This window comes from Brienomyrus brachyistius, chromosome 12 (assembly GCF_023856365.1).
Source record: "Brienomyrus brachyistius isolate T26 chromosome 12, BBRACH_0.4, whole genome shotgun sequence".
Lineage (NCBI taxonomy): Eukaryota > Metazoa > Chordata > Actinopteri > Osteoglossiformes > Mormyridae > Brienomyrus > Brienomyrus brachyistius.
In genome coordinates, this window is record NC_064544.1 from 3,753,078 (window position 1) to 3,780,396 (window position 27,319).

At 43.5% G+C, this 27,319-nt stretch overlaps 1 protein-coding gene across 2 annotated transcripts in view; it reads right to left on the bottom strand.

Moving 5' to 3' along the window:
• Positions 1 to 280: 280 nt before the first annotated feature.
• LOC125704594 (neuronal acetylcholine receptor subunit alpha-7-like) overlaps positions 281 to 27,319 on the bottom strand; it is a 37,260-nt gene continuing 10,221 nt past the window's right edge. Inside the window, exons 2-11 of one of the 2 annotated variants that reach the window (XM_048970379.1) lie at positions 26,506 to 26,645; positions 19,906 to 19,950; positions 18,937 to 19,046; positions 11,067 to 11,146; positions 10,671 to 10,838; positions 9,535 to 9,729; positions 8,252 to 8,338; positions 5,802 to 5,911; positions 3,736 to 3,818; positions 281 to 3,621 (exon numbers count right to left, since the gene is read on the bottom strand). In XM_048970379.1, the coding sequence (XP_048826336.1) occupies positions 3,282 to 3,621; positions 3,736 to 3,818; positions 5,802 to 5,911; positions 8,252 to 8,338; positions 9,535 to 9,729; positions 10,671 to 10,838; positions 11,067 to 11,146; positions 18,937 to 19,046; positions 19,906 to 19,950; positions 26,506 to 26,645 (1,358 nt within the window). In that variant the 3' untranslated portion in view covers positions 281 to 3,281. Of the gene's footprint in view, positions 3,819 to 5,801; positions 5,912 to 8,251; positions 8,339 to 9,534; positions 9,730 to 10,670; positions 10,839 to 11,066; positions 11,147 to 18,936; positions 19,047 to 19,905; positions 19,951 to 26,505; positions 26,646 to 27,319 lie in introns of both variants that reach the window. The other variant, XM_048970377.1, reaches the window with a different exon arrangement.

Genomic DNA, 27,319 nt, shown 5'->3' on the forward strand with positions numbered 1-27,319 from the left:
GTGAATGTGAGGCAGGAAGTGTAAAGTGCTTTGATAACTCGTAAGAGTAGAAAAGCACTAGATAAATGCAGTCCAGTTACAGTACATCATGGACAGGACGCTAGTCCAGCATGGTGTTCGAGATGTCGGTCCCATCCTCAGTCCACACCTGAAACATCCAGACACTCCCCAAAACTCACAATTTATACTTTAAAATAGCTACTCAAAATTCTATTATTTCTATTGAAAAGAGAGAAGAAGAAAGTACAGCTTTCATGACATACTGCTGCCAGTCAGAGACTTTGATTTGATTTGTTTATTGAACAGTGAGTAACTTTATGCCCGTAGTCCCCGGACTGGAAGCACAAAATCACACCATGTCTTAAAAATGAACCACACGCTTTACTGTAAATAAATGAAAATAATACAAAAAACACAATTATATTCAACACACCAATCTAAATATATATAGGTATATATACTAAAAACACATAGGTAACTGACCTGCTTTCTCCTGTTATTAAGCAATGGCCCTCTTGGGGCAATGTACTGTAAAAAGTTTTACATTTCATTATGTATTTTTTCCAAAGCCAATGACATAATACTCAGTGCATGTGATATTCAGCCCTTCCTGCGAGTTGAACATGTGCACTATTTCCTGATCAGAGCTACGTCTATTGGTTCCATTCCTTGTGACACAAAGATGACAACATCATAGCAAGATTTCAACACCTCAGCCTGTACTGTTGTTTGCTATACCACGCTCCATAAAAACATTCTAAGCATTTAGCGTTTAGCATAAAAACCCACACTGTACCTACTATACTCTCTTTCAACAATGCTGATTCCTTTCTGCAGTACAGAAGCAATATCAGCGGTAAAAAACAGCTGACAGGCATCTTTGCGGTTTCCCGAAAAAACACAGTTTAAATGACTGTGTATGTGGCAAGAACATCACCGCTACCTGAAACATGACAGATGCCAGATTCTCCGTCTCCGCAGATGTTAGTTCGGACTGTTCATGACTCAAGAACTTCACTCACTTTCACATAACGCATATCTGCTACACAACTAAAGCAGGAAGATCAACTCTGCCTTACTTCTCGATTATAACCTTCTGATAAAATCCCAGTCAGTCGTATCAGGGAGCTTTTATTTTTGACTTTCCTGTGCCGAGATGAAAGGATATCGCTTAATGTCTGTATAATTGTGCCAAACTGAGTGCGTTGGATGACCAGACCTGAAGAAATATATTGCCCAGTGTGAATTTGGAAAATCAAAAGTCAAACAGGCCTTTGCAATAGCTGGGTAAAGGTTTTAAATTACACTTGAAAATACGCACAAAATATTCTTCTCGAGTAGCTACTTCGCTCCCGATGCTATTATTTTTTTTCTGTACAAAATGTGCTTCAGCTTAAATATGATATTATTAAAATAACAAGACAATGGCTGACTGGCAGAAGACGCTGTGCTTGTGAAATGTCACAGTAATTTGTTTCATGGAAGTAATTACCGAACCGACAACTCTGCAAACAAACTGTTCCAAATACAAAGCGGACTCTGCTTGAGTAAACAGAATCATTGTTTCATGTATGATGAGGAAATTCAGCATGACAGTTTGTCTTTGATGGGCTTTTCACCTCACTGATAATTAGTCTAAGCTACATTTCAAACTGGCTGCTTAACTGAATATTTCAAATGACATAATTTAACAGCTGCACCAATTTGTCTGTGAATTCAAGAATGTGCATTCAAAGCACTGATATGTTCTTTGATAGTTGCCCACAATTAAGACAGCAGTTTCACTGTTATTGTATAAGTATTAGAAGATGTTTGAATTTCACCAGACCATCGTATCAATGAATACAGGATTCAGCTGTCAATTCCTTGGTATATGATTATAACATTTCCTAGGCAATGAAAATATTATGTAAATTACACATCTCTTAATAATGAAATCTATAAGATAAAACTGGAGTTACTTTTAACAGAACATGGTGGAGCTTTTGTGTATAAAGAGATCAACTTCTCATCTAAAATTGGGAATATTCCATCCATCCATTTTCCAAGCCTCCTACTGGGTCACGGGGGGTTCAGAGCCTATCCCAGAAGCAATGGGCACAAGGCAGGGAACAACCCAGGATGGGGCCCAGCCCATCTTAGGGCACACTCACACACCATTCACTCTGACATGCACAACTACGGGCAATTTAGTAACTCGAATTAACCTCAGCATGTTTTTGGACTGTGGGGGGAAACCGGAGTACCCAGAGGAAACCCCACGATGACATGGGGAGAACATGCAAACTCCGCACACATGTGACCCAGGCGGAGACTCGAACCCAGATCCCAGAGCTGTGAGGCAACAGTGCTAACCACTGCACCACCATGCCGCCCCGGGGAATATTCCATTCGGTGGAATTTTTGTCCCACAACAATGACACAGGTGACATTGCCATTTACTGCAAGAATAAACCGTACAGCGAATTGGCAGATCCACATGCCAAATTTCCTGAAAATGTTAGAACAATCACACAATTTACTCACGAACCAAATACCAAACTTAACAATAGGAGGCGGTCTGACTATAAATATCTTCTTCAGAATTTCTGTGTCTCGTTCCATTCCAGTGATCACTCAGTTCCCAACAGAAGGTTAATCCTTTGCAGAAGTGAGGGATATTTTGTCACAGTTAATAAAAATCTCTTCCAAAACCTTTGCAGTATTTAATGCTGACCTGGGAGGGTTCTCCAGTTGTGATTCTTCTGCGTTGGACCTTCTGTTCCCACAAGTCGGGAAGTTGGAGAGCAAAACACTGAAAGGCCTCGTCCAGAAGCTTGTCGGCGTCAGTTTCTCTACACGAAGCAAACATATTACTGTGCACAAGGTGTACGGCAGCGGTATGTCGCAGCCTAAATTAACAGGAACGTCTCTGAAAGTTCTACGTGAAAATGAAAACAAGCAGACATGGTGAAACGCAAGAAAAACACTCAAGTGAACTGGGAAAGAAATACAACCGACCGCTAAGTCTAACTGTTCTGAAGTTTAATTGTAACAGACATTTCACAGTGAGACGTCACCTTTCTAATCTTCTCAGGAAACATGAAAAAGACGTTAAATTCGGCGAAGAGAGGAGCCACCAATGTTACGCGTTATTTATGTGGGTGTCTATATATAGAACTTTAAATGTGTATATAAATGCAAACTGAAAGTGAATCTGTACTCATTTGCTTTATCATTTCTCTCTCTCTCTCTCTCTCTCTGCCGTTCACCCTTTCCGTTGCGATGGCCATTCACAGAAGTTATGTAAAGTCCTTAGATACGGCCTCGATGAAGTTGGGCGCAGACATGAGGATGGTGAAGGTGCAGATGATGGAGAACAGCGAGAAGGCCACCAGGCAGAGGCGGTCCACCACGGCCGCCGCAAACTTCCACTCGTTGCAGATGGCCTCCCCCTCGTCCTGGTCCCTGAAGCGCTGGGCGATGTACTGCACCTCCTCCAGGATCTTGGCAATCTCCGGCGCGTGTTCCCCCAGCGGCCGGGGCAGCTCCCGGTCCTCGGCCGGCGAGCCGGGACTCCGCCCACACATGACGCCTGAGTCGCTGCTCGGGGGGAAGCAGGGGTTCTCCACCGTGTGGTAGCTGTAGTAGATGTTCATATTGCCGTTGCTGCTGCTGCTGGCCATCTGGCTGGGAACAGCGTTCATCTCCATACTACTGCTGCTGGAGCGACGTTGGAGGGACGGAGGGCTGTACCTGTATCCGAGGATCTTCCGGTCCTCCCCGGGCTGCTTCATGCGTAGAAACCAGGCGCACCAGTTTAACAGGACCACCCTCACCTGGGGTCCAACAAAACCACAGAGAAGGACAACGGGATCAAGCCAAGTCAAGAACACATCATACCCTTAACCTCACCTGGGCTACAGCAAAACCACAGACAGAGAAGGTCAACGGGATCAAGTCAAGGAAAGTCAAGAATCCAAAATATCTTTAAAATTGTTATTGATTGCATATCAGTGCAATAATGAATGAGCAAGGTGAAAATCACTTCTCTCGAAGAACATGGATGCTCATGTCACGTTTGCCAGAAAGCTACCTTCTGGAACAATGCTCTGTGAACAGATGAACAAAGAGTGGATCTTGTTGAACTTCTGTTCTTTGTGATGGAAATTCAACGCCATACTGCACAATAAGATAAGTGAAGAATGATACTCTTGGGTTGGTGGTACCATGGTTTGGGGAAACGTTTCTGCAGGAGGAGCCCGACAATGTACCATCACTGATGGAACCGGCAATTCCACTTTGCACAAGAGAATCCTATGAGTAAGTTTCAATCCATCTATCCATAAAACACAGCTTGATCGTTCAGCACAATGGCTGAAGACTGTAAACTATAAATACATTCTGGTCGAGAAAACCAAAGCTTGGACCTAAACCCCAATGACGTTTCCGAGTGATTTGTGCTTGTCAGCCCACAGACACCGCTGACGTGAATCAGTTCTGCATGGACGATGGCTGAAACGTCTCCCGGGTAGCTGTGACAGACTGATCGATAACCAGGAACATTCAGTTGCAGTGTTTGTTTCCAGGGAAGACATAGCCAGTTATTGAGTGTCAAACAGTCACACTGAATGTGGCATAACTTTCTTTACTAAATCAATAACATAAGCATTAAAAGTTGTGCTATTCTCTAGGGTTTCCTTCAGTACCCAGCGGAGGTCATATGGCAGGCAAGCTCCACTGTTGGCTCCCTCCATCCGATACAAAGTGAAATCGGCTGGCTAAGTCAGTGCCCCCTCAGAAGATAGCGCCCTAGTTGGCTGCCTATGTTGCTCGCGGGATTTTAATTTGCACAAAAAATGTTCTGAGGGCAGAAGGAGAAATGACTGGTTTAGAGAGACAGCCAATCAGATTGTAGCGGAAGTGGGTCCAAGCAAGAGGAGGCAGGACCAAGCCATTTGATTGGTCATTATTGGCCTTTGCTAATTGGTTGGACCCACCCCCTCTACAATCTGACCAGAAATCATTTTTCCTTCTGCCCTCAGAACATTTTTCTATAAGTAAAACTCCCACAAAGCCCGTATTACCTAATGGGCTGACCGGCACCACTTTCCTTTCAGCTGTTACTTTTACGACTTTTGAATGAAGATCAATTACTTTTCGGCTGCTTTCATGTCAAACAAATGCAAACATGCAGTAAGTAAGGGATGGCCCATGGTCTCCTTGGTATTCTACATGGGCTGAGTACTACGCATGTATGACTAATGGCAGCTACATTCCTTCATTCTTCTTCACTTCGCTGGGCAAACCTTAATGAAATGTATATGATCGATGGAGCCTGCTGCTGTTCATGACGGCCCAAACAGTAATGCATAAAGGTGGTACTGATGCTACATGCGCAATATTAAACTGGATCGCATTTGTCAGGGGCACTAAATCACATGGAACACGTCACAGAACCTCACTGAGCCTGACATAGAGTGTCTAAGGTGACTGAATATCAGCATTGCGTTGCGTAATATTTTTACCATCATTTTTCCAACCCTTTCACTGGCTTCCTATGCGTATTAATGCACTTGAAAGAAAACATAAGCATGCATTTTGTGCAGTTAGATTTAGCTAGTTGCTAAAACCAGTGAAATGCATTAAAAAGATATCAAGTACGATCAGCCACTGCATGCATCGCACTGTAAACTATGACACATTAGTGGTGTGGCGACCGGAGCGCTGTTGTCCTCTTACCCCACAAGCAGACATAGTATGGGAAAGATTTCGGGTGGCTATTGGACCAGGATATCAGGAGCTAACATCTGCAGACTTACCCACTTTGGCATCTTTCCACCTTGAGGATCGTGATGGTGGAACTGAAGAACCAGCACTGTCACCACCACAGAGAAGCCCACGATCATCATGATGCTAGCAAAGTATTGTGCTGGAACAGCACAAAGCGAAGTTAAAGAACCGCAGGCATCCCACAGATATGTATAAAAGCTTGTAACATGTTATAGATGCATGAAGTACGTGGATAGATACTTGGAAAGAGGGTAGCATTTTTGGGAGTAAGAAACATGGTACATCTTACCCATGCTAACAGGCATCTGTGAAATGCTTTATGAAAATATTTCTGGGGGTAACGGCCACAGAACATCTTTGCACATATATGACACTGTCTGTTAAGACAGGGTTTCTCAACCCAGTCCTCAGGGACCTCCAGACGGTCCACATTTTTGCTCCCTCCCGGCTCCCAGCGCACCTACACCAGGTATTCGGTGTCCTTGATTGGTTCAGGTGTGCTGGGAGGGAGCGAAAATGTGTACTTTATGGGAATCCCCATTGATTGGGTGGACTGGGCAGTGGTGGCTTCATGGTTAGGGAAGCGCACTTGTAATTGAAAGATTGCAGGTTAAAATCCCCGACCAGCAAGGCACCTCTGAGGTGCCCTGAGCAAGGTACCACCCCCCCCCCCCCCAGGTGCTGAATTAGCTGCCCCCTGCTATGTCAGTTAAATGCAGAGAACACATTTCGTTGTTGTGCTGTGGCGTGTCAACACTGATCTCTAAATTCTAAACTGATGCTATCTTGGTGTATAGTTAGTCACTGTTTGGAATTTGTAGCTGAAACCCAAGAACAACAACCCACAGTAGAATATAGACGACTGGCATTTTCTAATGTTCAATGTGTAATTTCAGCAGAAAAATACACACAGGAAGTCAGAGACACTCTTCTAAGGCATCGTGGGTGAAAGCATTGAAGGAATCTTTGCATGCAGAAAGAACACAAACGTTACTCCTCCGTTTCCAGCTGTACAAAGCTGCACATTTCATGTTTCATCTATAGTCATGACACATTATCTTCAAAGGTTATTGTCAACTTCTCAAGCGGTTTTTTTTTCCGGAATATTTAGAAATATATACAGAAAAATGAAATAGCAAACAGTATCCAATTTAATACTGCCTATGTGGGAAGAGTACTGAACCCTCCATCACATTCTCTCGATTTCACAGTTGGTTTAACATTTAGTTTCTGCTCAGTGGCAGCTTTCAAGACAAACTTCTAACTTGCCAGGTCAGATGAGCCTAGGGACTCGGCAGTTTTTTTTTTCAACATTTGATTTTTCCAAGTGACAGAAGAATCTGAGAGACAGTTAATTTAGAAAATGTGCCACAGAATTATTATACGGCCACGGGGACAGCAATAACCGATTAATTTAATATCTGTCACACTTTGTTAGCTAATGATGTTAGCGAGTCAGAGGAGCCCTCCTAAGCAAGTGTAATAAAAACTGATATTTAAAGATTATCTAAAATCTGACAACTTTTTTTGAATACAACTTTGCAGGAGATTGATTATTAGAACGACAGATTTTCCCCTTTCATTTCTTTTCCATTCAAGACAAATTATTTGCTCGATAACAGCTTTGATCGTGTGCGACTCACATTATTGCCAACACAGTAGGTACTAACACACGAGAATCGTCTGTGGTTCGGTGCCAAGCTTGGACTACATACAGTAACGATGCTACAAGACAGACAGGAGAAACACTTCACAGAACACAGTGGTGGATTCCCTCCTCCTCTCTGCCAAGTCCCACTGACCCTGATTCATTTTACGTAAACTCCCCTTTAAGCCTCGATAAGATGGCGTGATGTATGACTGTCTCATGTTCTCATCACCATGCATGTGGTGAGACGCTTGAAAATACCCAGCAGTGTAGCTACCATCCAGCTTTAGATTGGATAGATAACAGTAACTGGAAGCCTTCCAGTCAGCCCAGTTCATTCTCTTTCCCCCTTTTTTTGGGCTCTTGACACGTGTGGAGACCTTTAAAATCCATACTCTTAGAACTTTTCTTTAGGTAATTGATTTTGTCTGTCAATCTCCTTTTCCAATTTTCTCGGCAAACAATCCTGGAGTCAGGGTCTGAAATCCAGTGCTGCAATTCCACGCAGGGTCAGCCCTGGGGTGTGGACCGCCCCCCTGTTTGGGAGGGCAACTGACTGCTGATCCCTTTGTCAGCTTAAAGCAAGTGACACATTCACTAAAACCCATTAACACGAATAAGCACTGAGGTTGCTTAATACTGCAGACTGACAAAAAAAAAAAACAATCCCTGAATTTGCAGACAGAACTTAATTTCAAACCAACGCGACGCTCCGAGTGAAGTTAACATTGCTGGTGGTGTAACGATTATCTTCAGTAATTAGAGGAAATTTCAGTGACAGAAAAATGCAATGCATGACGTTTTTGAAGAACGTTTTTTGGACAGACTTACCAATGAGAGGGACAGAGTCAGACGTAGCCGGCATAATTTCGGCCACCAGCAGCATGAACACAGTCAGAGACAGAAGGACCGTAATTCCTGTGAAAACAAAAGTCAAGCATCCTTTGCCACTTTCGTGGAAATCACAAGAGAGACTTGAGAAACATCTTATTATACTAACGCTTTTTACATTAGATACATTTCCAGACTCTGATCGGTTCAGTCCCATATCAAAATGTCATCAGTGTAAACCTACCTGGTAAACTGCCCAAGATCTGCTGAACGCTCTTACAAAATGTGTCAGGAGACGAGGTCAGTCCGAAAGGAACACATGTGAACCTCAACTTCCCAGACAGGGCACTGAAGGTACCCCCCCCCCCCCCAATCTGGAAGCCAAAACATCTAGTTTTGCAAAGTATTTTGGCACTGTGCTGTCACAAGAAATTTGTCGTCTTATCAGCAATACGTAAGGTTGCTATTTCGCATGTTACTTCATCTCATTTTTTTAAATCTATGCATAATCTTATGAGCCTCTTTCCTATCCATTACTATGAGCGTCGGTTTGGGTATGGGCAGTAAGGACATGTCCGCACCAATATTTTGGGAGTGTCGTATGTTTAGGTGGGTGGTGGGTCCGGGACGGATTTGGTCCATACTCCTGTTGAAACCTACACCCTTACTTTTCAGAATTCTCCATTTGCTTATTGGGATTCTAGGCTTTGCAACTATGCTGTTAGCCTTTAGCTTCTGCCATAGGGCTTGGGACACCTCTCCTGCAGCATGGATAACTGCTATATTCAGCTTTTCACACGTTATTCTGTTAGGGTTAGCATCTGTGTTAGCATCGTTAGCATTCACATTGGAAATGAGGTAAACAGGCAGCGATTCAGCAATGGGATCACAGCACACAAACATACCGTCAGTGGTGCCGCCTGTGATTTCCTGCCTGTGTCAAACGCTAGAATACCACATGATCAGTGAAAGGTGAGCTGTCTGTTCCTAGTGTACTCCTGAGGCTCTTAGTCTCAAAATACACGACTCTAAGGTTTGGAAGCACTTACTGAAAATCATTTGTTTGCCATCGAGGCCTTTTACTAAACGTTGAATAACAGCTAAAACAGGGACAGACGCATGAAAAGCAAGTGCATCCAGACATTTAACTGGAACTGTACAGATAAAAAAAAACAGACGCTTCCAAGGCCATGTCTACCAGGGCTGAGATGGGCATCACCATCTCTCAGCGTGACATCTGCCTGAAGGGCGAGAAGGTTACCGTGAACCGCAGAGCAACTCACCCAGTGAGATCTTCTCGCCCGAGTCGGCGGGGAGCAGGAATACGAGCAGGGCGAGGCCGGAGATGAGCACGCAGGGGATGAGCAGGTTCAGGCCGTAGTAGAGCGTGCGGCGGCGCATCACCACCGTAAAGGTGACGTCCGGGTACGGCTCCTTGCAGCACTCGTAGTAAAGCTCGTTCCTCTTGGCCGGCATTTCTGCGAGCGCATTAATGGTCGCAGGAAAATCATTACCGTATGTTTTCACCACCGTCAACAAGAAAGATTCACTGTCTTCTCGGTAATAATGTCTGAATATTTTAAGCCAATGTTCAGTGTTTCCGTTCACATCCCTCTCGATCATTAATTATACATGCTGCTGCCTGTTTAAGAGGGACGGCTGTAGGAAAACTTAATAGTTTCACTTCACCTAGTTCACCATAGGTCATTTGAGGGAAATAATTTGTTTAATCGAATAAAGTCCCGGCGCAGTAGTAACTGTCCTGGGAACTCCTCGGTTCCCGGTCCTTTTGGGGTGTCGATTAAAATGAATTCGGCACACTATGTGGTTAAGGAGAAAAAAAGTCAAGTTAACTATTTTAATTGCATCTCGAATGTAATTAACGAAAGTATTAATATGTTGATTAGCCAGCACTCCCGTTCAGTTTTAAATATGAAAGCATGCATAACCGATCTGTCTTAATCTCTTAAAATTTTGTAACATGCTTTGTATATATATATATATATATATATATTTGTATATATTGACAGTCTTACCATGAAAATCATCTTATAGATATATGGCTGTGGACCGAAGTCCCAGGAGGACAACACTGGTCAAGTTAATTGTTAATGAACGTGCTGCCAGACAGCGACATGGCAGTGGCTGCGAGGGACAGTTGTCTATAACTGATACGTTTTCAGCTTACAGAAGCTGGAATGTCCTTGGAGACCCAAAAGCTTTAGATTAATTGATCGAGAAGATAAAAAGAGAGAAGTTTTTTGAAAACTAGGAAAATTCTCCAATGTACATTCGTTTCCAGGATTCATCTACACATTAATAGGTAGTAGTGCCACAAGGCTAAATGGGCATTTCTATCAGTGCTCATTGATGGGACGAGAACATATGGTATGAGAAGGAAACAGACAAGCTCCCATACCAACGAGGTCCCATTCTCCATTGGGGATGTAGGTAGAGGTGTCCACGGCAAGAATCTGCAAGTCAAGCAGCCAGCCGTTGTGTGTCCAGGAGCCGAACTTGAGCTCACATTTCTGCACGTCGAAGGGAAACCAGCGCACGTCGATGTAGCAGGTGCTTTTCAAGATCCCTGCGCGACACAAGATGCTCGTCACATCTATCACATTGTCGGTCGACCAGCCGACCAAAGGAATCTTAGCGGTAGCCCTCGTTAATGCTAACATCACATTGGCACATGGCCTTCAATACTTCCGGGGATGTTCATGTAGAAAATAGCCGAGGATCTTAAATGGACCACAGGACAAAATATGTCACATTCAGTTAGGGCTGAAGGCCCTTGAACTTCAAGGACCCTCACCTGGTGGAATGTACTGGCAGTACCCTGAAGCATTGACCAGGACGTTGGTGTGAAATGTGGCATCAAACCTTTCATCTGCACTGGAGGTAAGACAAAAGAGGACAGACAAAGAGCAATTATGGCATTTGCATCACTGCTCAGAGAAATCTCAGTACATATAAATGATACTTATCTTGAGTTTTCATTCAACCTGAATATCGTTCATTCAACCCGAATATCATATATGAAAAAGGTTTTTTTATTAATTTGACACAATGCATCCCATCTGGTTCCATATCTCAGAGTCACTGTCATTTCCAACTTGCCTTATGTAGTTAATCAATATCTGATTACAATCTTGTCAACCGTAAGTTCAATTCTAATTAAATGTTTTTTTTTTTTTTTTTTTTTTTGCTCTTTCAAATTTCTGGAGTATTGACAGCTTTTGTATTCTGTACATTTCATAAGCCTGTTCCTTTCTGTAATTATTCAAGGTCCTCACTGTAGAATGCATCTTTTGTTTTTCATTTCAGATTTTTTCTTCTGTTTTCATCTTCCATAATCACTTATCTGGTACACAGTCACACTGGGCCTGGAGCCTTTCCCAGAAGCAGCTGTCACAAGGCAGGGCATCACCCAGGTTGGGATGCCAGTCTATGAAATGGCACACCATCACCTTCTGAGGGATCTTTAATGACAGCGCTTCATGTAAGTACAATTTACCTAGGAAGGAAATCAGAACCCCCTAGCGGAACCCCCCACAAACCCCACACACAGAAAGCCTGGAGGGAACTCACACAAACCCCACACACACAGAGCCTGTAGGAAATCCTCACAAACCCCACACACAGAGAGTTTGGGGCTGCAAGCAAATCCACAACCATGGAGAGTTTATACTGTCTCCCTGTAGTATTTTTATGATTTTTGGTTGAATAATGCGTTTCCAAACAAAAACTAAAGTTTTCTAAAAGGTGACAGTAATCACAGAAGCCGGGAAGCAGGAGAAGAGAATTATGCAGGCCTTAATATCCTGAGATGTAAAAGACAGAATGAATGTCAAATCCTGAGCACTTATACCACAGCATTCCTAGCTGGAATGCAGAGTAACTCCCGACAGACAGACTGCCAAGTGAGCTTCCTCAGGCGTTTGAGAGAGACGCAATGTTAGTCTAGGGAGGAGATGAGCATCCCGGCGACTCAGAAAGGAGTCGAGAGTGAAGCTGAGCATCGCGGATGGGAGACCACTGTCACATCACCGGTGCTTTGACTACTCCTGTTTTTTTAGATTCTTAGATTTGGGCTGCCGGCACTGAGAATGTGTTGCAGAGGCATCATTCATAGATGTGTTATTCTATAAAGTCACCGTTAATGTTGTGGATCATCCTTCCGGTTTTAATTAACGTGTTTCCACTTAATTAGCTTCTATTTAATGAATTGTTTAGTTTGTTTTGGGTGTGGCATGATAGATCAATAAGGAATCTCACCTCTCAGGCCCTGTCCCCGTTACCTCTGTGTGTGCATGTTCTCCCAGTGATTGTGAGTGTCTTCCCACAACCCAAAATCATCTAGCTACGTGAATTAGGCTACGTTCACACTACCAAGCTCAAGTGACTCAAATCCCACCGAACTGTTTTGCCTGAATGTGACTCAGATCTGAATTCTTTCCGGGCTGTGTGGACACACAAATCCATTGTTTTCACATCAGATTTGAGTCACTTTCATATATGGTCCTACATCGGATACGTATGCGATTCATGGCCATGCGATATGATTGAGAAGAGTCAGATCAGAATTCATGTGGTTCTTTTCGCCTATGTGCTCAGCACTGTCATCATCAGTCAGCGTATTGTTGCTGATGCTGATGACTTGTGCAAAAACATATCAGTGTGAACATGCGTGCCATTTCGGGGGACAGATGCGTTCACGTTACAGTTAAATACAGGTAACATAATTATGAATGTGAGACAGGCAAATCCGATGTGAGCAAAAAAATCAGACAATGAGGTTTGCAAAGTGATTGTAGCCTTGGTGTCTTGAAATTGCTCCTGTTGCAGGAATAAATCTGTGAGTGGATGTCATGCGATGGACTGACTTGCCCTTTGTTCCGGACTCACCACAACCCTGCTCTGAATAATCAGTTCAATTTGTTTTTCTATATCTATACACAGTTGCCTTAAGGAACTTAACAGCAGTGCGTGGCAATGCATCATTAGTGTAAAAAAAGCTAAATGATGTGTTAGACAGGGGGAAATGATTATGTATATTTTCTGTTTGACATCAATTTGTTTATTAGTTTCACGAGAGTCCATAATCATCGTTACTCTCTCTAGATCTCTGTGGGCAACAGTCTGAATTTGAATTCGCAGTTGTGGGAGTTTGTTTCATCTCAAATGACGCATAATAGGCATCTTAAAGTAGCTGTTCTGTCCAAAATGATTTGGAACAATCTTCAAAGTCTAAAATTTAAAAGGTAATTTAAAAAGTAAAAGTCAATTAAAAATTTTAAGACGCAAGATAAAGATCTGCTAACATAGATAAACTTTTGGGTTTAAGGCGATTTTGTGTTTCTTTACCAGCTGATCACCATCCCCATCTGCGTGACTGCGGCTCAATTAGCGAAATTCAGCTGGTTCTAATGAGGCCAATTAAACTGCATAAATTGGGCCATTTGAGCAGGCTTGTTCCTTTTGTGTGATGCTGATTCACTGTAGTTTGTGTTTACGGCCTTCTAAAAGCGTGTTTGCAGCCTCTTTTCTAAGCTTGCCGCTTGAAAGGGGATTTTGCATGTGTTAGCAGAACAAAGATCTTTCGGTTTTGGCAGCCTAGCTTAAAATACCACAGCTGTTCCATTTCGTCTGGCCCGTGTAGCAGCACTCCGCCCTAAGAAAGGCCGAAATATCTCAACTAAATATTTTGCACTGGAAATTAAGGTACTTCAGAAACGTCGATATTTAGTGATATGGTTGGGCGAATGGTGCATGTCCTATAACTCAACCCCAGGCGTGACAGTTGGAACTATCGTCTGCCACATGTAGCCACATTTTGAGCCGCTTCAGATCTGCAAAGAACCACGTGGCACCTGTGAGGTTCCAAGGTGTCAAGACTCTTGCCCTGAGGCAGAGACTAAGACCAGTAAACCTATCAAAGAATTCATACTGTATACAAACAAACAGGTTTTCCAACAAAGCGTTAATCGTTTGCAAGGCTCAGAAGTTTAATTTGTTTTCCTGATATCTGGAAATGAAAACGAAACAGGGAAGAGCAAGAAAATGCACAAGAGTAAAACGAGACTGATTCACCATCTGGAAACAAATATTCCCCAAGCCTTGTATTACGTTTCACTGCTGGGATCAAACGCGATGTGTCTTTGCTGACGTCCCCTCTGCTCTTGTGGGCTGTCACGTCTTTAAGCTTTTTGTAGTTGATAAGTGATTCAGAAGATGCCAGAATTCTTATTCTTCTAAATGATTCATATTTCAGATTTCCTCCAGCTTTCAAATCAAATATTTCAGATGTAACCAGTACAGTTCAAGGTCAGCAATATCAGTCATTATTTTACAGACATGAATGTCTTCAAAATATTGGATAGCGTCCATTTCATAGGATATTTCTCCAATACGAGATCAAAATAAATTTTACTTTCTGATATATTTAGCTGTAATGGTCACTATACAAATTGTGTAACAAAAAAAACTACATGTACTCAATAGTGATGTTTTAAAGAAGTTCCTGAGAGTTCAAATCAGAGTGCGCCGTCTGGGAAGCTAGAAAACTGATTGTACAGGAGAACAGAGACGTTTGCTGTACAAAGGATCTGACCCAATTCTGTCCCCAGCTTCTAGTTAGAAGTGTGAAATGAGATCATGTCAAGGAAGGTGGGCGGGTCAGACTAAGGAAAGGGTAGAGAACAAACGCAGCACCGGTCAGGGAAAGGATACAATATAAACTGGTACTGCTGCTTGGGGCCTCTGGCATACAGGCATTAGGAGACAGAGCAGGTCCTGGTCGGATCCCATGCGGCACCCCCAGGCAAGCTTAGCCGTCACTCCACCCTCGGCAAACTTCACTGCCCAGTTTTTTTTGTCCCTACATGTTCACCTCGGGGGGGGGAGGGGGGTGGGGTGATGCCTGCCAGGATGGTGTCACTAATGGCTTATTAAGTTAGCGCTCACTAAGAAGATGGCGCCCTACTCAGGCTACATCACAGGCGCCCCCTGTCTGAGACAAAGTGAAATCGGCTGGCTAAGTCAGTGCCCCCTCTACCCACTAGTAGATGTTTTCATGTCTCGGCTAAAATCACACGGACACACTGTCACCCTGCGTGGCACTTCTATGCCCTTTCGGCTTCATTTCTTATGTCAAAACAGAAAATAGTTTTACTTTTTATTACTTTTATTTCTATTGTTTTAATGTTTTTTTTAATGAAATTTTTACTTTATTTTTTCTTATGTCAAACATTTTTTTTTCCGCACACGATCCAGGGAGCAGTCGGAAAACGATTTGGTCTCCTAACGTGCAGCTTTTTTGTCCATGTGACAAACAAAACTCGAAACTTGAACTTCGAAGAACTTGCCCGCATAGGGAAGCGTAGATGCTGACCGACTGTCACTACGCTGAAGGCCGAAACGCCCTTTTCTGCTGCAGATTCTCCTAATCAATGGACCTCATCGCTATGTGGCACAGCTGCCTCTTGTATAACTAGAAACGACAGAGATGGAGAATAGAATAACCCCCCCCCCCCCCCGCAGATGCCAGTAAAGGGACTCAGATGAGGAGGATAAGGCAGCGAGAGCCCGTCAGGAGACGCCGTTCCACGTAATGAGCCTTCTGTTTCCTCTGGATGGTTACCATGGAGTCCCGCGGAATTCCGGACCGTGTGGGCCAGCCTTGCTGCTCATTTAAGGAAGCATTTTTTCGTTTTTGGTTTTCCTGAGCGCTCAAGCCAAGTATCTCCTGTCGGCCGGTCAAAACGTGCGACAGAACATAACCGCAGTGGAACACAACTCACAAAACCAACTGGATGCAAAATGGTGGTTTTTGATTCGTACTGGAAATGAATGAACCGGGAAAAATGTTCAATTTGAAATGGAGAATTCACCCTCTTTCCAATAATGAATGAGTATAGTATACAGTATATAGTATAGTTTACCATATCTACTAACCAATGGGTTTCTGATGCAAATCCAGCGTGACTTCCATTGTGGTCTCTTATATGGCCCAGGTTACTCATGTTATTGTGGCACAAAACAGATCTTAAGCAGTTGAATGATATTCGTAAATCATTGTTGGCTGCCAGTGACACAGGAGTTAAGTATCACGTTGTATTACGTTATTTATCTATGAAGTATCGCATAAAGTAAACAGTGTATCAGATTGCAAATAAAATCGCATTCTACAGTAATACTGTAATGTTAAATGTGACACTGCTCTGTAATGGAGGATCTCAGCTCTAATTGGGGAGACGCACTGCCTTGGGACTTCTCCTTTCATCTTACTGTTCTGGCTACATGGAGGATTTGTGGGGCATGAGTAGCGCTGCTTACCCTGATCCTCATCAGTGCGGAGTAAAAACTGCCCTCCTTTAACAGTCTGGTATGTGAGGAGTACTCTAGTTAGTCTGTAATTTACTACTAAACTGTTAGTGGGGTGTTTATGCAGCTGCTATGCAGAAAAGGTTAAAAAATTTTCATATTTAGTTTCGCATTCTGACTCATTAAATTCTTGTTTAATAAAGGTGAGACATGGACGTTCAGGGCACGTGTGAGGCTGAGCAAACTAGGCCTGTATGCCAGTTTCAATCCCTTGCTCAGCAGGGTAGCTACTTCTCCGTCGGGCCCCTGAAAACGGCCCTTAACCACCTGAAAAGTGTACCAGAATGTCTGGCCTTGTGCGTTACGCTCACCCCTGCAGGTGTGTGTGTCTTACAGGGATAAGCAGGATGGAATATGTGAACTAACACACTCCAATGTACATCACCTCATACTTGTACAAAATCCAGATGGAGCCGTTGTTTTGTTTCCGGATGTTACCGTAATCATCTTCATGCTCCTTAGCATCCCGCCATTAATCTTTCATTCTGACCGTGAATCGTTTCGTGTCATATATCATTCCAGAAGATAATGCACCTCGACTCCGTTTTGAAGCTTTCGTCCCTGAGGTGGCCGAGGGTGCCTCGCTTTTCGAGGAGGTTCCCTTTCAGGTCTGTGAATTTCCTTCAAGGCGACGCAAGACTCTTTGATAAATCAAATGTCGGCGACAACATTCATATCTTGACTATAAATTAATACTTTGCTTTTTCAAAATTGAATTGCCAGAAAACTACATTTTTGATCCTATTTTTAGAATGGATAATACACTGTCGTTTGCATTTTCAAAATGTAAATGATTTTCATCTCTAAAATCGAGGGTGAGGGTCTGAAGGAATGAGGATCGTCCCAAGGCATCACGTGTTGAGAAAATCTGAAAAACTCCCAGTAAACTTCAGGGGTAGAGTGTGGCTCCTTCTGATAGGATGGTGTCTATAACCAGAAGGTCTCCAGTTTAAATCCCAGTTAGCAGAGTGATTGTCACCGTAAGTCACTTTATATATGAACTGTAAAAATAAAGGGAGCCAGTCCGTGAGTAATGATTAGACATTGCCACACAACATGTCATTTCCCATTTTTGTTTTAAACAAGTGGCTATCAGCCCATCGGAAGTACGCTCACTCTTCTCTCCTCTCTGGTGGCTCAACTCTTACGAGACGCTAACTTAGATTCATCATTTGATTAAAGGTTTTGCTAGAGAACTGGGATACATATCTGAGAGGGAGTGAATCAGAGCTTGCTGAAGACCCGCAGCTGCAGCTGCTCAGTGTTTTCCAGAATTTAATGATGTAATTAAAGTTGCTGAGATGCTACAGTACAAGTAAAACATTTGAAATGTATTGGTACAAAGCAGAACGCTTAAGTATAATTAGAAAAAACAAGAAAACCTACGACGGTTAGGGTCTCGTCGCAATGTTGGGACAATGCCTAGTTTAAATGCATGTTTTTCTTCAGGCAACAGAATGTTCCAGAAGTTGCAAATCGATACAGCGTTTTAACAAACAGGCAGACTTTATCTTCATGATTATTGGCCCCCAGTCACCGTTAAATCCAGACGTTTCTCTCATTTCACTGCCAACAGAGGTGCAGCTAGAAATTTTAGGCCCCATGAAACTAAAGCGTTTAGAGCCTCCAACTCAGACCGATCCATTTGTTAGGGCCCCTGTCACTCACAGGAAAACCAACCCTCCCCCCCCCCCCCTTTTACAGCTCCTCCCCTTGTGAAAACCATCATTTGCTCAAATTCTGTGTAAATTCTGCCTGCTGCTTCCACATGACGACGGATATCACTGAAGACCCGACAGCCCGGCTTCAAGAGACCCTGCATGGTACCAGGAAGAGCATGCGGGGGATTCTGGGAAATAAACGGATATGTGAATATCCGGGGCTTCCTTGACTTATAAAAACTATATTTCTATAAAATAAAGCACCTGTGCTTTTATTAGCCATCTAGTTTTGTTTTCTTTAAAACTCTCCTTATCGTTGGGCGCTGTATGTTGGATTTTTGTAACCTGGAAAGGCTGAATGATGAAGCATTCCAATGAACCTGCTGCACAAGGCTTGCTTCATCATCATCATCATCATCATCATCATCATCCCTTCCAGAATTTTCCTCTGCTCTGGGCCCCATGCTGCCTGATTTTACCCTCCCCCCACCACCTCCATGACCTGATCTCTGGAGGATGGAGGTTGACTGGAATAACAATAGCATGAAAACGAATGATCATCTTCATCATCGTCATACAGTAATGGTTATGTCATGTTTATTATTAATTATGCACTGGAAATGGACGCCAGCTCTTTACCTGTTGTAGAGGAGGATGTCTGGCACCCAGACCTGACTGGACGGGAATCGTAGGTTTTTCACCCCCGGATACAGCTCAGGGTTCCAGCTCAGATAGACGTCGGTCCAGTGCTGAGGACAACAACACTGAGTGTGAACCCCCACTGCTTTGGTCCACTGACAGCTGCCTCTCTAAATGAGTTTGGGATATGTAATTAACAAGGGACGTTGGTCCGTCCAGTTTAACGGCACCGACTTTATATTCATAACCATGAAAAAGATGCAGATTTTCCTTTTATTTGATCTGCATAATTGATGTTCTTTTGTCATTCAGTTGTATTTAGTATCAAAATACTTCTAATCTGTATTTGTTTCCTTCAATGCATTTTTCATGATTATAAATCTAAATATGTTAATCCCCTTGAATAACAAAGGTAATGTTTGGCTGCATCGTTCAAATTTGTTTGTTCGAGCTCTGCCGTGCCTTTCTGTAGTGAGATTATTTATTATTCAGTATCACGCTGTGACTGAAATGAAAACAGTCTCCAAGGAACACCTTTGTAATTTTAATATTCTGGGCAAATTCTAGGGCACTGTGTGGAGCACATGTCTTGCCAAGATCGTGCAGTAAATGGTAGCTTGAGGGTCAGCCGGATTTGTCCATTACTGAGGAAATTAATATATATTTTTTTTTTAAAAGAAATGAAAAATGAAATATTGGTGGTATTTAACAAAAAGCAAGATTCCCGGTTCCCAGACACGTAGACCAGCACTTGATAATCGTCAGCCTGAAAGGATCTCGATATCGAAGTCCATTTCTCCTTGTCTGTGACAGACTTTGCGATGCTGATTTCTCAGCTGATCGTAGCAGGACAGAAGATAATGGGGACTCTAAGCCGTGAAATTGTCCTGAAATGATCCGGTTCCTGTGACCAAGCGTTACAGCTTTCTAAACTCGCAAATTATCCTCACGCAAATGCGTCCGACTTACCAGCTGCAGCCAAGCATTTGTAATCAGGACCTGATTCTTTTCATCCTAGAGGAAAGATGGGGGGAAAAAGGAGCAAAATCAGTCCGGAAAATAACGGTGACCACTCAGACACTCCATTTGAAGGACCCGCAATTACGCTCGGAGGGTCTGTAAGCTGAATCTGGAAATGCTCTCCTCTGCTGGTAATAACTGATGAATGACAGCAGATTGAGAGACTGAGATGAATTAAAAATAACAGAAGCTGTCAGCCTGTCTATCCCGGTTTGACAGTCGCCATGGCTCCCAGCGGCCACTGGAAATCAAAAGCTACAGAAGACTCCTGAATTTCATTTTTGGGCGTCAAGGCAACAGCACATTATTACAATGCTTTTGATTTTTCCTTTGTGCTTTGAGGATACTGAAACTCTGGCAGTGTTGCGGAACACAAACGAGTGTCGTCTCACTGTTTCCGCTGAATGCGCGGCGTGATTTACGAAAGCCGCACGCCACAGTTACAGCGTTCCGACGTGAGGGAACGTGACCTGCAATCCGTCAGTCGCTTTTGCTTAGCAAAACCATGAGTTAAATAAATCAAGTACAGCTAAAAGTCTCTGCAAGACAGACAGATCGCCACCTTCTACAGCTGCCCAGATGATCACTGTCATCCCCCTGCAGCTGCCAGACTCCCCATTATTAACAGCTAGACTGGCACAAGCAAGGTGGCGCCAGACTGATGGGCACCCAGAAGATCCCAGCATCCAGAGGTTAACAGGAGAAGATCTTAAACTAATCCACCCAGTCTCCTGTGCCCCCTCACCCATCCTCCATTTAAGGAAAGAGAATCCTCCCTGATGTGTGAACTTCCTTTTTCATAACAATCCACGGCTCTGCTGGGAGAAGCGGAGAATCGTTGGCGTGTCACGCCAGGGAAGCTACTCGCCAGCCGCCTCGTCACGAATCCGTCTCCCGGTTAAGCATTCAGGTGACGGCGCTAGCAAGCACTGTGAAGCAAGTGTTTACATTAATCTCCATTTAATGTTATCTGAACATGTTTTATTGATTTAATCGTTATTCGGCGTGTGGTAATAGATTGTCTGTAGTATATAAAATACCACTGTTTCTGTCCTTTGGGGGTGACAAATTCCACAGTTACATTTGTACACGAATCAGATGCTTTTGTCCAAAGCGACATACAATTACCTGCCGTGGCTCCGACAATATTGTAAGAAGGATGCTGTAAGACATTTGTCTTATTTAGCAGACGGCTTTGTCCAAAATGATGTACAAGTTACAAACGTATGGCTCTTGAGGAGCCTTCCAGGCATAAGTGCAGTTAGGTTATGCTTCTAGTGAATGGCTGAGTGGCAGCATTATTGGAGCATGAACTACGCAACATCTTCCAAACAAAGCGAGAACCTGGTAAGTCAATAGGTGCTTTCATCTTGAAGTAGCGGAACCAGGTCTACGGGTCCTTGAGCAAGATCCTTAACCCCCAGCTCCCTGGGCACTGCTATGGGTGGCAGCCCTACACAGACAACTTACTCTACAAAGAGCAAGTTGAGGGAGGCGTAAAGAGAATTTCCGCACAGGGATCAATAAAGTATCAGTTATCATTATTATTAGGCTGGAGTAGGGACTAAAGGGTTTCAGAATTGCCTTCGAGGAACTACAATCGGGCCGAGTTCCAGCGACGTGAGAATGACAAAGGATCCTTCTTGTTGTTGAAAAATGTTCTTGCAGCGTGAAAACTTCGAGAAGTGCAACATAAGACCATTCAGGGAACATCAGTCTAACGGAGGAATTCCCAGAACAGGTGGGTCACGTGGCGAGTGTGTGTGTGTGTGTGTGTGTGTGTATTGGGGGAGGGGGGGACAAAACTGTCACGGGGATGGTGGTAAACACTAAAAACACTGTTGGTTCAGACCTCAGCGCTTAGGAATGTTTTTCTCCCAGGAGAGAAAGATGAATTTTATCTTATAGGATGTAATAAAGGATGATGAATGTGCTTGTTGACTGAGATCGCCCCCCCACCCCCCCCCCCCCACTCAAGCCATGAGTGTTTAGAGTATTTGACACATACAAAAGTGACCTCATCTTTAGTTTATCCTACCCCCCTCTGTAATGGACTCCTGAGCCCGAACTCCTGGAAATGTTTTGGCGCCTTAATGGCCGATGATGAATTGTGGTAACAAAATTAGAGCCCATCCCCACATGGGACAAGTGGAGTTCTGGTCATTGTCCGAGTGACTAAGAAAGGCAGGAGATAAGGCTAGCAACCCCCCCCCCCCCCCTAAAAAAAAAAAACAAAAAACTGGAGCTTTCAAGACACCAGTCTGGCCCCCTTTTCCATTACCATTACCAGAGGCCAGTCAGATAACTTGGGTTGTCCTGGTTACAGTTTCATCAACAAGTCAACTGGATTTCTGGTAAAAAAAATCCCCTGATGTCTGTTAATTTCCAGCTTTAACACTGGTTTCTAACAATTACATGATTCTGGGCTACTGGTCTCTCACCAATGAGGGAGATAATAAATCAAATAGTCAGTGAAGCGTTCGACTGCCTTGTAGTTTCTTTTCTCAGGTTTCAACTACAGTTTTTGTCATGATTTATAATAAAATCGACAAAAACTTTGTTTTAAATCTGGGACCTGGGACCAGGGTTCGCGTTTCCACCATGGCTCCATGTGTCGTTCTCTGCCTTGCACCCATAACCTCCGGGATGGGGTCCAGACCACCTGAGACCCTGAATAGGGTAAGTGGGGATGGATGGATGGGAACGACATAGACGTGCATAATGTTTTCTAGCTTTTAGACACAATTGATTGTAAGCAGGATTCTCCAGACGTGTCCTTATTGGCTTGTTATTGAGTTTTATGGTTGACTTGTAACAAGTCTCTCATTAGCACTTGGTTGAAGATGGCTGTAGGAAGTAATGAGGGGAGAAATGAGGGCTGAATTATTGTGGTCTGCTATCTATTGCCTGGATTCACTGAATCGGTGAAGTAACCCAATGGAAAGACGGTAGGTTGAATGATATTCCAATGCCCCCTATAGTGAGTAATTATTTGATATCATTCAGCCAATGAGATGCAATTGACAGTGTATTAATTAATTATAAAGCAGTTTTAGTGATCTGGGAGACAAAGAGAGCCCTGTTTCATGTGGAGACGAGACAATCTGCTCTGCAGTCGGAGTATGTCGAGTCCCAAGGGATGAGAAGTTCTGTAAGCTGATTTACAACCGTGCAAAGAACAGCCAGCAATCCCCAGCTGCACAGTCATGATCCAACATCCTCCCAGACTTCAAATACTGACACAAAGAAATGAGAGCCTGTCACTGATTAGAGGCCCAGATGTGGCTTGGAATTAAGGTGGCTTCCAAAAAGCTCATTCATTCAGTTTATGTGAAAACGCCACAAACATGATGGGTCCTTAAATGGGAGATGGTACAACAAAAAAAATGCAATATGTTGGTTGCCATATGAACATCAAATTAGACTCTACTAAAGACATCCCAAAATCAACCCTGTAGTGGATGAGCAGTTATGTGAAATCAAATGAATTAACGGAAAAGGTATTTCAATTTGTCAAATGACAGGGAATCTTGTGGGTGGGAATACAGAAGATTATAATGCAATGTCAGTCACTGACAGACACAGCCCACATGCTGTTGGACACATTATTGGCTTCCATTGGGTTAAACCAAGTATTATTTTAACAAGGGGGGTGATAATCCCTCTGACCACTGCATCCAAAGCTTGGTGTCTAGCACCACTAGCTGAAGCTATGGCTTTAAAGCAAAGCACGCCGTTCTCCGTTTTTAATACTGCAAACCTTCCTTCATTTTTTTACCATTCTACTGATGTTCAAGACAGCTAACAGCTCCCTACCCCCCCTCCCCCAAGGCGAATGGAGACAACCGGTAATATATTGTTTCTGCTACTTCCTGCGCCTGCTCCTCATGATTACCACGATAAATGATTGTGAAATGGCCACGAAGGGCCCCATCGAATGTGACATTTCCTGAAATAAACTCGACTGCACTTCACTAGCAGAAAACAAATTTGATTATCTCACTAGAAGAGCCCATTTTTTGCTCTCAGGTTTATTTCTTTATCAGTCTCGCGTCTCTATCTGATCTGAAACCTTTTATCTAGAATTCCATTTTGAAATTGTCTAAATGGTATAAGATTACTTTATGGCCTTCAGTTGATTTTCTGCTCTTTAATTCCCACAGAACTTCTACCCTTCACTGTCCATAAAGATTATATTTTTATCCCAAAGGCTGCTTGGATCATTAGATATCATACCTGCATTATGTTTTCCACATTATACTGGGTAGTGGGGAAAAAATCATATCTGCTTTGAAAAAGGAGTCACTGAAGGAGGTCTGACCCCAGGGACGTGTTAAATGACCCAAACGCAAAGCCTTTTATCCTGGGTTTTGCTGCACATTCACCCTTTACTGTTACGGGACCGGTTGCTATCAGATGCTCACTGGATGCTGCTAGCTAAACCGCCTTTTTCATCTATTCCTGGATGTTTTCATTACTGTAAATGCTAGGGCTGATTAAGTCCTGGGCGGATTAATGTATTGGGCTATAATCTAGGCCTGTGTTTTATAGCCCAGTTCTCAGGGACCTTCAGACAGGTTTTTGCTCCCTCCCAGTCCCTTGGGGACCCTCAGACAGGTTTTTGTTCCCTCCCAGTCCCTTGGGGACCCCCAGACAGGTTTTTGCTCCCTCCCAGTCCCTTGGGGACCCTCAGACAGGTTTTTGCTCCCTCCCAGTCCCTTGGGGACCCTCAGACAGGTTTTTGCTCCCTCCCAGTCCCTTGGGGACCCCCAGACAGGTTTTTGCTCCCTCCCAGTCCCTTGGGGACCCCCAGACAGGTTTTCGCTCCCTCCCAGTAATGTGAACTCTCTGGGGCCACTGGGAAAAAATGCAAAAGTTAGTTAAATCGGAAACACCTGTGTGTCCACGGTGATCTCATCCCGGGACACCCATAATTTAATCCATCCCTAATTCTTACTTGGGACACCACGTGGGATATTACCAGCATGGGAAAGCCTGGCCTTCCGGAGGTTTCTGAAGGCACCCACATGAGTGGTAAGGTCAGCAGTGTGAGAGAGAGAGAGAGAGAGAGAGAGAGATGAAAAGTGTGCAGACACACCCGCGCGCGCATTCGCTACGCTCGCATTCGCTACGCTCGCATTTCCCTTTTGTCCTGTGTCATTTCGGTGTTTCTGTTGCTTCATTAATATAGCTACGATTTCTGTGTATTACTATATGCGCCATATGGTTCGTTGTGGCCGACGACAATCCGTAATTACAATTAAACACCTACATGAAAACTCATAATTCACCTATCAGTAAGAAGCATCTGATTTGCATCCGGAAGTTTTAGTGGGTATTTAGTATCTCGGACTGACCCTGAAAATACAGCAGTTAGATACAGAAAGGAAAAAGAGACCAAGATGGGGAGAGAGAGAGAATCATAGAATATGGGGAGAATAACAAAGTCCTATAGAAGAATTATTGTAAAGCACAAGACTGTTTGACGTTCTTTTTTGCCGTTTTACCACCATTGACCAGGACGCCCATTGTGGACTTAATATAGACCCATGGCACACTAGAGGGTGTCACTTTGGACCAGTTTTTAAACCATTAAACGACTAAGCAAAAGCTATTCTTTCAGTCATTCATCCATTTCTATGTTCTTTTATTTAGGGCTTCACCCCTAGATAAAGTATTATTGAAGGTCCTATGCCATTTAAGAGGTGACGACCTTCCCTTATCAAGCGCAAAACACTGAGTGGCCAAGCTCCGTATAACCCTCACGCATATAACCCTCACACGAATAACCCTCACGCGAATAACCCTCACGCGTATAACCCTCACGCGGCCTTGTGAGGTTCCACCGAGGAGGTGACATCAAATGATGGAGTAGAATCTTCACCGGAATCCTCAGTAGCTCTGAACCCAAAGCAGAAGGGGGTTCCTTGCTCCCAAAACCTTGCTGTCGTCTGACACTTATTTTTCAGAGAACAGAAGGACTGAAAATCAACGCGGCATATTACAGGCATCTGTTACGCCACCAGCAGAGTTCCGAAATTAGACGGAGCGCTGCCAGGCTCTTTACAGAAACAGTCGCCTTTCTGGATGGATACAGAATTTTACTGCTGTTTATCATGCCTACGGTATAATTGCAAAACAAACACAACAACAAAAGCAACACATTTTCCAAAGATCTCATGCTCTCTGCATCATTACAAAGGCAAAACACATCTCCGTCTAATACAGAGCTGCAAATGCGGAACGTTACTCCTAGTGCGAGATTGGGATTATTCCTAGTGTGAGATTGAGATTACTCCTAGTGCGAGATTGGGATTATTCCTAGTGTGAGATTGGGATTACTCCTAGTGCGAGATTGGGATTATTGTCTTAAAGAGCTTCAAAAAATCAAAACTGTATGACGTATATATAATTATCTGCAAAGTAATAGTGCTTCTCATTCACAGATATCGTATGAGTCAATCCGACACACTCTTCTCAATGGCTTTATCTCTGGGACTTGAACAAACGCTCTCCCGTCTCTCTTCGGCTCCCCGGCCTCTGACTCACCACGTCGATTATCTGCAGGAGCGTCATGCCCAGTTCCACCAAGATGGCCGACGAGTCGTTCAAGACGGGTCTCTCCAAGCGGTTGTAGTTCTCCATCAGCTCCTTGTACAGTTTCCGCTGGTGCTCCCCCTGCAGCGACCCTGACGTGACATTAAGAGGGAAGACAAGTTGCAGAAGCTCTACGACATGTTTGATACGTCGCTAGCAGTACACTGGTGGTTCTCGAATGATGTAAATCACATAATCTGGTAGACAAACCCTTACATAAGTCAAATTTTACATACGTTGGATTTGCTCCGTCCATACAATCCAGGGCACCTTTTAACAAACATACAAGCCAAAAATATACTCGGAAAATGTATTGCTTTTGTCCCTACTACGTAAAAATGTAACATTTCTTTATGGTCAAAGCTAGACAGGCCAGGAACATTAAGAAGTCATTTTTTAACAATCACATATTAATTAGTCTTAACATGTTATCTAAAATTGTGTGGTTTGGTAATATTACTATGCAAGCGTACAGATTTATATTGGTAACGTAATTATTTAAAAGGAGATTCTTATCCTTTGGTTATTGTACTAATGAAAATGAACACGTATAATTGGTTTCCTGTGCCATCATGCACCAGCAAGAAGGTTATAGTGACTCAGTAAATATCATCTTGTGGGTTGAAGGTTTGAATTTCTCCCTCCCTGAGTGGAGTTTTGTAGGTTCTTCCCGCGTTCCACACGTTTCCTTCCCGTGTTCCCACACGTTTCCTTCCCGTGTTCCACATGCCTCCTTCCCGTGTTCCCACACGTTTTATTCCCGTGT